Here is a 9,884-nt window from a genome sequence, read left to right as displayed (position 1 = left end):
GGGCAGGTCTGGCCCTGCTCAGCTCCTGGTGTCAGCTACATCCTGTGGCGGTGAGTTCCACAGGCTGGCTGTGCAGTGCATTGAAACGACAGCCTTTCCCTGCTGGCGTACGACCTGCTCTCGGTGGCGCTTGATAACCTAGTGTGACTCCCCAGGGCTTCTGGTTTTTGGCTCCAAATGCACGGAAGCAGAACCGTGACTCCGTTACTTCTTGTAACCCCGTCAGTTTCATCTTTAATGCGCCCTGCGTTCTCCTGTTTGACACGACCCAGGGGTTTAAGTCCAGGGCCGAATTGCTTCTGTCTGCCCCCCAGGAGCCAGGCTGGGTGGAACCCAGGTCCCGTCTAGCCGCTGAAATGACTTTGTAGCTGTTTCTGTGTTTCTGGCACGTGAATCTAGCCCAGAAGGTGGGCGGGGGAGAAGATGAAGTGAGCCTCAGGAGACGGGTTCTGTTCCCAGCCCTGCCGCTGTGTGGACTTGGAGACGTCATTTGCCGCCTCTGTGCCTCAGTGTCCCCTTCTGCAGTTAGGGCCTGGTCTGTTTGGATTGCCAGCTCTTTGGGGCAGGGACTGTGTGTACAGCACCTGGCACCGTGGGGTCCTGGTGCTGAGCAGGGAACGCCCCTCAGAGCTGTGGAAATGCCATTTCATTTTAATCCCCCTTCCCCAGCTGAATTTCCCAGCCCCCCGCAGCTCTGCCCCCTGAATTTCACTCTGCTCTGCCCTGTGATCAGACTGGGTCTCCCTGTCCCTACGGGGTCCACGTCTCCCCTCTCCGCCCGCCCCTACCGGGGGGTGCCCCTATAAATACAGCTGCGCCTGGTCTCAGATCTCCAACAGCCGCCCAGTGCCCCAAACATGTGGGGCTCAGGCGGCTGCTCCTGGGGGTCTCCTCCCTGGGCGTGTCTGGGGAACTTTGTCCCATGGCCCAGGCGTTGTGGGGCGGGAACAGGAAACACTGCGAGATTGGGGGTGATGCACTGGGCCCATCGTGGCGGGGGGGGAGGGGGTGCTAACCTGGAGCTGACAGCTGCTGCCGGGCCAGACCCAGACCCCAAGGGCCAGAGGCTGCTCCCCTCCCCCCGGTTTATCCTACAGCCCTAGGTGTCTGTCCCAGGGGTAGCCGGTTCTGTGTGCGTGTCGGCCTGTGTAAACGGGCAGGAATCCCCAAGCTGGTGGCGCTGGGGGCTCGGCCCCCCTGAAACGCAGCCTGGAGCAGGCCCGGTGCTGGAGCGTCCTGGAGCCTCCCCCCCTCTTCGTCTTCCTGCCGTCTCTATTCACAGAGACCATCTGACACCTCCGCTCCCTCCTGCTGCTGCTTTGGGCCTGACCGGGGACCTGGGCGCCCCCGGGGGGGGGGGCAGCATTGCTGCTTTCCAGGGTAGGGCAAGGAGGGAGCAGCAGGGAGGCCTGGCCCCAAATCCTTCCTGTGGAGACGTTTCCGGGGCTCTGACTCGCAGCCCCCCTGCCCTAACCACTAGAGCCCACTCCCGTCCTGCAGCTGGGGGTAGAACCCAGGCGTCCTGGCCCCCAGCCCCCCCAGCTTTATCCCACTAAACCCCGCTCCCGGAGCCGGAGATAGAACCCAGGAGTCCTGGCCCCTCGCACCCCCTCCCCCTCGCCAGGTGTCACCCATAGGCAGGGAGGTGCCCCCCCCCAACACTTTCACTTTCCCTTTGGCTGGCAGACTGGCTGTGTGGGTGGCAGGTGATGGGGCAGCCCCTCCCTCCGCCGTGGGGCTGTTGTCCCTGGCCCAGCCACACCTGGGGCAAAGTCCCTGGGGCGCGGCAGGCTGCAGGTTGTGCCTGGAGAGTCGGTCTCTTGGGGGGCCCAGTGGGGAGCGTCCCGGCCCATGTAGGGGGGAGAGTGACTGGGTTCAGCATGGCTGTGCCCATCCCCCTCCCCCTCCTGCTGCTGGGGGTCTTCGCCGTCCTAGGGGGCTGTTCCGGTGAGTATTGGGGTGTAAACCCCACCCCTGGCACAGGGGAGGGGGCAGGATCCTGTCCCTTGGGGGCAGCGGTGACCCATGGAGGGGGATGGGCCAGAGGGGCAGAAAATGCTTGTATTGGGGTCAGGGGTGCGAATCCAGGACCCCCCCCTTTACCTCCCGGGCCCAATTCTGCTTTCGGCTGCCCGGCTGTGAATCAGGAGCAACCCACTGAGACCAGGGGGTGTAAAGCTAGTGCGAGGCCGGAATCGGGCTGGCCTGGTGCCCCCGCCTCTCCGCTAGCCGGGCACGTCCAACGGTGAACGTTTAACCCTTTCCCAACCGTCTGTACTTGTGGGAACCCCGGTTCACGGTCAGCCCCGCCCCACTCCCTTCCCCAGGACATTGGCCGGGTCACGACCTCAGGCCATGCCTCAGTTTCCCTCCCTCTGGGTCATGGGATTTTTGCGGTGGCTGCCCCGGGCGACGCGGGCGGGGCTGCTGGACGCTCATGACTGGTTAATAAATATTTATGGGGCCCAACAGTCAGGAGCAGGGCCCCTGTCGTGCCAGGCCCTGTACAAACCCGGCCCAACACAGACTGAGGCTCCCATCTCTTCCCACCCTGCAGTGTGGTGTGGGGTCCCGGCTCAGCCCTGAGGGCTGGGGTGGGACGGGGACGAGGGGCTGCCGGCTGACGGGGATGGGGGTGTCTCTCTCCCCACAGATCCCGGCCCACATACACTGCGCTATTTCTACACGGCGGTGTCGGAGCCCAGCCCGGGGCTGCCCCGGTTCACCGTGGTGGGGTACCTGGATGACCACCTCTTCTTCCACTACGACAGCGCCACGAAGCAGGCCCAGGCCCGCGCCCCCTGGATCCGGGCCGAGGGGCCCGACTACTGGGACCGGCAGACCTGGATCGCCCGGGGCTGGCAGGAGGCCTTCAGTGGCAATGTCCGGATCGCCATGGAGCGCTATAACCAGAGCGGGGGTGAGCGGGCAGGGGGCTGGCGTGTGGGGCCCAGCGGTGACCCCGTCCCCCGTCTGGCAGGGACCCCAGACACCGGGCCTAGGGGGCAGCCTGTACCCTGTCCTCCTTCCCCAGGCCTGGCGGTGACCCCGTCCCCCATCCCCGGGCTAGCAGGGACCCCAGACACAAGGGTGACCCGAACCCTGACCCCTGGGCTGACGGTATCCCGAGCCCCGGGCTGAGCCGTGCCCCAATATCCGAGCTGAGCCGTGTCCTGGCCCAGAATCCAGTTCCCGTTCAACGTGACCGACTCGCACCGGGGCGGGGGGTCTGCGGGGGTTGGGGGGGTGTTGAGGGCCGGGAATTGGGGCTAACGAGGCGCTGGGCGTGTCCGGCTGCAGGGCAGCACACCTTCCAGTACACCTACGGCTGCACGCTGCGGGGGGCCGGGTTCCGGCAGTACGGCTACGACGGGCGGGATTTCCTCTCCTACGACGGCCGCGCCGGCGCCTGGGTGGCGCCCAGCAGGGAGGCCGCGATCACCAAGGCGAAGATGGAGGGCGACAGCCACCTGAGCCGGCAGCAGCGGGACTATCTGGAGAGGAAATGCCTTGAGTGGCTGCGGAAATACCTGGCCTACGGGAACGGGATGCTGCAGAGGAAAGGTGGGGGCTGGGGGAGGCCCCCCCCCACTTCAGGGTCGCCCCCACTCCCTGGCCTGTCTGCAGGGCCCAAGCATCTTTTTTGGGGCCCAAACTTGTAACAGGGGCCCCCACACACAGACCCATGGGGTTTGCAGCCTGGGCCGGACCCCTGCAGGGTCTCCGGGCCCCGGTGAAGTGTATCTCCCCCCCCCCATGCAGGGGCCCTGCCTGTCTGAGATGCTAATTATAATGACTCAGGTCACGGTTCCAGGGCTGGACCCCTAGAGGTCAGCTGAGATTTTTGGGGTGCCATGTCATGCAGGCGGGATGCAGGGACCCCTCCCCGGCCAGGTCCCAGTGGTTGGTTTCCCAGGCTCTGTCCTCGCCTGCTTTCCGACCCCTGACACCCTGGGGGGCTCAGGGACCCGGGGGCCGTTCACAGCCTCCCCCTCTTCTCCGCAGAGCACCCGGCCGTGCGGGTCACCAGCAGAGACACCCCCGGCGGCCCCAGCACCCTCTCCTGCCGGGCCCACGGCTTCTACCCCCGGCCCATCGCCCTGAGCTGGCTGAGAGGCGGGCAGATCCGGGAGCAGGAGACGTGGCGGAGGGGCGTCCTGCCCAACGGGGACGGGACCTACCACGCCTGGGCGACGGTGGAGATCAACCCACAGGAGCGGGGCCTGTACAGCTGCCAGGTGGAGCACGAGAGCCTGGCCCGGCCGCTGGTCGCCGTGTGGGGTGAGCACAGGGGGCCTGTGCGTGAATCGGGCGGGGACGGGGGGGTGCTGGAGCACGACGCCCTGTCCTAACAGGTGGGCGTGGGACGGCCGGGGGGGTTCGAGGGTGTCTCTCACGCCTCGCTCCTTGCAGAGCCTGCGCCCCACTCGCCCCTGGTCCCCGCGCTGATTGCAGCCGTCGTGGGGGGTCTCCTGGTCGCTGGGATCGTCGGGTTTCTTCTCTGGAAGAGGCGGCGCTCAGGTAATGGGGGCCCGGCGCTGCTCGGCTTTGGGGTGGGGGGGTCTGCAGGGCAGTCCTGGGGGGGCAGCAATCCAGACCCCCACGTTGGTGCCATGGCACTGCCCGCTGGGGGCTGGCGCCGGGTCTCTCTGGTCTCCTCCTTAGCGCCGGGCTTCTCCTGGGGCTGCGTCGCCCGCTGGGCCCTGGGGCCCGTGCTGGGCCGGGGACGCGGGTCGGAGCCAGTTCCCGCTCACTGCAGGGGAAAAGGGGCCCGGCTACACTGCAGCGGAAGGTGAGTCTGAGCCTGGCGGGCTGGGGGGGGAGGGGGCACAGCCCCGCCTGGGGACCCCTCCTTGGAACGGGGCTCTCGAGGTCCGGGTGCTAACGCCCCGTCGCCGCCTGCTCAGCCCGTCACCCGCCATCCCCTGCGGGGTGCAGGCCCCTCCGCTGTCCGGTCCGAGCCGTGCGGGGCAGGGGCCCATCGTGGCTGGCTCTGCTCCGGGGCAGCTCCGGCGTGATGCGGTTTCCTGGCTGGCGGGGACCGTGGGGGCAGTGAGCTGGGGGGGGGGGGCCGTGGGGGCATTGAGCTGGGGGGATCTGGGGGGTGGGGAGGTGGAACCGATTCCAAAGGAGACGTCTGCCTCTCTGGCACGTCACCCCCAGTTCAGGAGACGCTAACCCCGTCCCCTTCTCCCCACAGCAAAGCACTGCAGCGCCTCTCAGCAAGGTAAGGGGTTCATGGAGGAGCAGGGGAGCCCTTCTGTCCCCAGGTCTGGCCCAGAGCCCCCCAGCAGGGGTGGGGTCCCCGTGGGGCTGGGCTATGAACGGGGCTTGGCGATTCACCCCAGGAGCATCACCTCTAAGCAGAGCAGGGACCCCTGGGCCGCCTCCTCGCACCGGGGTCAGGCTCCCCCTGGGGCAGAGCCAAGAGAGACCGTCCCTGAGATACCACAGCCGGGGCCCTGCCACCCGGGCCCCCTCCTCGCCCCGTCCCGGGGTCTCCCTGGCTCCCCCAGGCACAGCCGGCAGGGACGGTCTCTGAGTCCCAGGGCCACTCCCCGGCGAGGGGCGGATCTAACAGGACAGGTGGGGCGGGAATTCCCTCCGAGGGCGGCCGTGACCCCGGGAGCACACTAACCCCCTGGGCTTGGAGAGACGCTAACCCTCCCTTCTCCCCCACAGGAAGTGACCAGGACTCCAGCGCCTCTCTGCAAGGTAAGAGGTTCATGGAGGAGCAGGGGAGCCCTTCTGTCCCCGGCTCTGTCCCAGCGCATTAACCCCCTGGGCTCGGAGAGACGCTAACCCTGTCCCCTTCTCCCCCACAGCCAGCGACAAAGGATCCAGCAGGGGTGAGTGCTGGAGGGTCTGTGACTGTGGGGAACAGCTGCCGTCACGGAGACCTCTCTGGGGAAACGCCTGCCCTGAGCCCCAGAGCGCCCTGGAGGGAAGCCGGGTGCAGGGCCGGGTCTGTGTCTCCCCACTGCAGGGAGGGCGTTGCAGGCAGGACAGACTGTGGGGGGTCTGTGGCTGTGGGGAGGGGGCTGGGCCGCAGCACGGCTACACCTGCAGGGTTCATTGGACTTTAGCCCCTATACAAGCTGCGATGGGAGGGGGCTGAGTGTGACCCCCTCCTCCCCGCGGTGTCTCTGTCTCTCTCCTCCCCACAGCAGGGCTGGGCCGGGACCCAGATACCAGGTCCCTGAGATCCCAAACCCCTGAGATCCCAAACGCCCCAGCCATTCCCATCCCAGTGGGGCCTACACGGTCCCCCCCCCCAGCCTCTAGCCCTAGTACTTTGTGGGGATAGTTACCCCAGAGCCCCGACCCCAGCCCATTTCTGGGTCTCTGAGACGTTCTGCTCACACCCCGTCGGATCCCTTTGGTGTGGGGTCGGGGGGTCGGCTGGGGGGCAGCTCCCAGGTCACTGCACTAACCCCCCCTTCTCCGTCCCACAGGGAGCGACCCGGGGTATGAAACCAACTCCTCCCTAGGTAAGTGGAGGCGCTGGCTGCTCTCTGGGCGGGCGGCTCCCCCAGCCAAGAGCCCCGGAGCCCCCCATGTCCTGCCCCTCTAGCCGGCCCACCTGGGTGCAGCGCGGGGGATCTCTGAGCACCCTGCCCCCCAGGGCGGGGGTGCAATGAAGGAGCCTGGGCCCCCCCCACCTCTGGGAGCGACACTGCCTGGGATATGGGGCATCTCACCCCCTCTCTGCCCCCTGCTGCGGGAGGGGCTGGAGAATGGCCCGAGGGGGGAGCCCCCATCTGGCTGCAGTGGGTCCCTCTCCGGTGTCAGGCCCTGATCCGTGCGGACGCGGCTCCGGGCTCCATCCTGAACCCCCGTGTCTCGTTCCTGCAGAGTCGGTGGCCGGGCAGCAGCCGGCGGGGGGCCCAGGGACCAGAGAGACCCATCTCCCCGCAGCTGCTCAGCCGCTCCTTCCTGCCCGGGTTTCGGCCCCGCCCGACGGGGATCCCACCCTGGGCATCGTCTAAGCTGGAGTCACCACTGGGATCTCTGCCTGCCTCGGCCGCTGACGGAGCCGCCCTGGCAGGGACGCTGTGGGTTACATAGCTGGAGTCTGTCTAACTGCCAATGAAAAGTGCTGTGTGGGTCACAGACCCTTTGATTTCTGTAAGAGGTTGCATGGCCACTTCCCTGCTCTTCCCACCCTGGTGTCTGTGGTACCTGTGGTACCTCTGTCCTGCCCTGCCCTGCCCTGCCCTGCCCTGCCCTCACCGCATCACACACTTGGCTAGAGCGTGTAACTCTGAATCAGGGCCCCCACATGGCAGGGAAAAGGATGCACTTTACTGGGGCCCAGAGGCCTGGGGGGCCCGGCCCAGGCTGCAACCCCCATGGGTATGTGTGTGGGAGGGGACCCGTCTTACAGGTTTATACTGGGCCTGAAAAAATTATGCTTGGGCCTTGGGCTGAATCACTGAATAAACTAAGGCCTGTTCTCTTCTGGCCCGGGCTTTGCTTTGTGTCTGTCTCTGAGTCCGGCTCTGCTCCTCCACTGCCCCGTTGCTGAGAACTGACAACTCAAGTCAGTGGTGAAGGCATCCCAGACCAAGGCCCGGGGTGTCTCCTGCTGGCGCCGCTGCAGCAGGGCACCGGGAAGAGCCAGGAAAGCCTTTTATTCCCTGGTGGTTCGGCCCAATTTGAATTTACTCTGGATCCTGTTGGAATCAGCCGCCCAGAGCCAGCTAAGGCAGAGCACGCTGCTCTCAATCCCAGCGGATCTGGATCTAGAGATACCCCAGCCCCCTCTGAGCCTCCTCGGCCTGCCCTGGGCAGCTGACCCGGGCGGCTGATGTGTGTCTGTGTTGCAGCAGTGCCCAGTCACGGACGGGTCTCCCAGGGCGCCAGGCGCTGCACACTCAGCCAGTCCCTGCTGCGGCGAGCGGACGGTCTAAGGCCCAGCTCTGGGTAGAGACACTCAGCCGCATTCACGGGGACTCTCATGCGTGGCCCTGGCTGACCCCGGGTGCCGCTGGCCCAAGCATCCATTATCAGCACGTCGCTGCATGTCTCAGCTCGGCGTGTGCCCATGGATCCAGCCAGCCTGGCTCCGCTTGCATCTCCCGTCGCCGGGACTGGCATGACCGGCATTTCCGCCCTCGCTCTCTGCTGCCTGCGCGTGACCCGCCCTGTGCCTGGCTGCCCCGGGGGCTGGCGGGCCCCAGCTGCCGGATCTCAGCCGCGCTGACGCTGCTCTGGGCCCTGCGCCGTGGCTCTGTCCCCATGTGACTAACTCCGGCACTTGCAGCGGAAGAGGAAGCGGAACTTCTCCGTGGGCTGCAGCCGGGCGCCCGCCGACCTCGCCATCTTCTGCCCTGGGCCGGGAGCGGGAACTTGTGGGGCCTGCGGTGAGCGGGAGAGAGTTAAAACCAGCCGCGGCGCCCATCGCCTGCCCCACACACAGCAGACAGATCGCCTGCCCATTGGCCACGTGCCAGGGCCCCACACAGAGCAGACAGACCCACACTCAGCCCCTTTGCTGAATTTGATCCAGCCTCCTATGTCCCCTGGGAAGGGAGGGGCAGAACGGGGGGTGGGCCGGGAGGGGGCGCGGGGGCACGGATGGATCAGTGGGGAAGGGCTCTGGGATCGCAGATGTCACCCAGCCGGTCCTGCTGCCGCTGGTACAACGGGAGAGAGTCTCCCTGGCAACCCGCTGGGAGCTTTGCTGTTCCCAGGGGTTTTATGCGGAAGGCGCCCAGATGCCACGGGGATGGGCGGCAGGATGGAAGCCCGCGGGACAGGCCAAGGAGCAGTGGGGTGGGTCAGGGGGAAGAGGACACGGGGCAGGCAAGGGACAATTTTCAAAAGGGCCCTAGTGGCTTTGGAGGAGAAGCCCCCGTTTCAGGGGGGTTTTAGGGTCACATTTACAAGGGGACAGGGGGCATCAGGGGCTGAAGCAGGTTCGGGGCCGGGCCCCCATCAATATCAAAGGGACTTAATGGATTTGGAAATCTGCCACCAGGGCTTAACCCCTGCTGGGGGGGGGAGGCAGGTCTAAAGGGTTAGTGCCGGGAGCCAGGACTCCTGGGTTCTCTGCCCAGCTCTCAGAGCGGGGTGGAGGCTAGTGGGTGGGGGCAGGGAGCTGGGAGCCAGGACTCCTGGGTTCTTTGCCCGGCTCTGGGATGGGGGTGGGAGCTGGGAGCCCGGACTCCTGGGTTCTTTGCCCGGCTCTGGAATGGGAGAGGGAGCTAGGGGGTGGGGGCAGGGAGCCGGGAGCCTGGACTCCTGGGTTCTCGGCCGGGCTGTGGGAGGTTCAGGCACTTGCAGCCACAGCTCCACGGACTTCCCGTGAGACTCCGGCTCCTAACTCCCTTTGGAAAGCGCTACCCTGGCGCCGGGGTCCCTGCGCTGTGCTGGAATTTCCCTCCCCCCCCTCGCCCTGTGCGTGGGTCTGTCGCAATGGGCAGGACACGCCCGTGGTGCCCAACCCCGCGGGGGGGCGGGTCCCAGGGCGGCAGCCCTGCCCCCCACACAGACAGCAGGATCGCACCCCGCACAGCATGGGGGGCCCAGGCAGCCTCCTCCTCCCCTTCCTCCTGTTGGGGTGCGCTGAGTCACGTGAGTAGGGGCAAACTGCGGATTAACCCCTCCCCCACGGGCTGGGAGGCGGGGGATGGCTGGGAGCCGGCCGGGACTCCTGGGTCCTCTTCCTGGTTAGGGGGGCTGGTGGTTAGAGAGGGGGATGGGATCTAGGACTCCTGGGTTCTTTCCTCGGCTCTGGGAAGGGGAGGGGGATATTTCCTGGGGTATGGGGGGGAGAAATTGCCCAGAGGGGGCGCCCGGCAGCAGGGGTGCCGTGTGCCGGCGTTTGGGGTGCCCGTGGGCAGTGGGTTAGTTTTGGGGGGCTGGGAGCTCACTAGCGA

General features: G+C 66.7%; 1 protein-coding gene across 1 annotated transcript; it reads left to right on the top strand.

The window, feature by feature from the left end:
• The first annotated feature begins 1,880 nt into the window (after window positions 1–1,880).
• LOC137154688 (class I histocompatibility antigen, F10 alpha chain-like) lies at window positions 1,881–6,989 on the top strand. Its single transcript, XM_067550439.1, has 10 exons — window positions 1,881–1,947; window positions 2,654–2,920; window positions 3,301–3,564; window positions 4,006–4,281; window positions 4,414–4,521; window positions 5,201–5,227; window positions 5,683–5,715; window positions 5,826–5,849; window positions 6,456–6,491; window positions 6,856–6,989. The coding sequence occupies exons 1-10, from the start codon at window positions 1,881–1,883 to the stop codon at window positions 6,987–6,989; spliced, it is 1,236 nt and encodes a 411-aa protein (XP_067406540.1).
• Window positions 6,990–9,884: the final 2,895 nt, after the last annotated feature.

The sequence above is a fragment of the Emydura macquarii genome, unplaced genomic scaffold (assembly GCF_026122565.2).
Source record: "Emydura macquarii macquarii isolate MOO-44397 ecotype Brisbane River unplaced genomic scaffold, CSIRO-AGI_Emac_v2 contig_1284, whole genome shotgun sequence".
In the NCBI taxonomy this organism is placed as follows: domain Eukaryota; kingdom Metazoa; phylum Chordata; order Testudines; family Chelidae; genus Emydura; species Emydura macquarii.
This window is presented reverse-complemented; position numbering and strand designations above follow the sequence as displayed.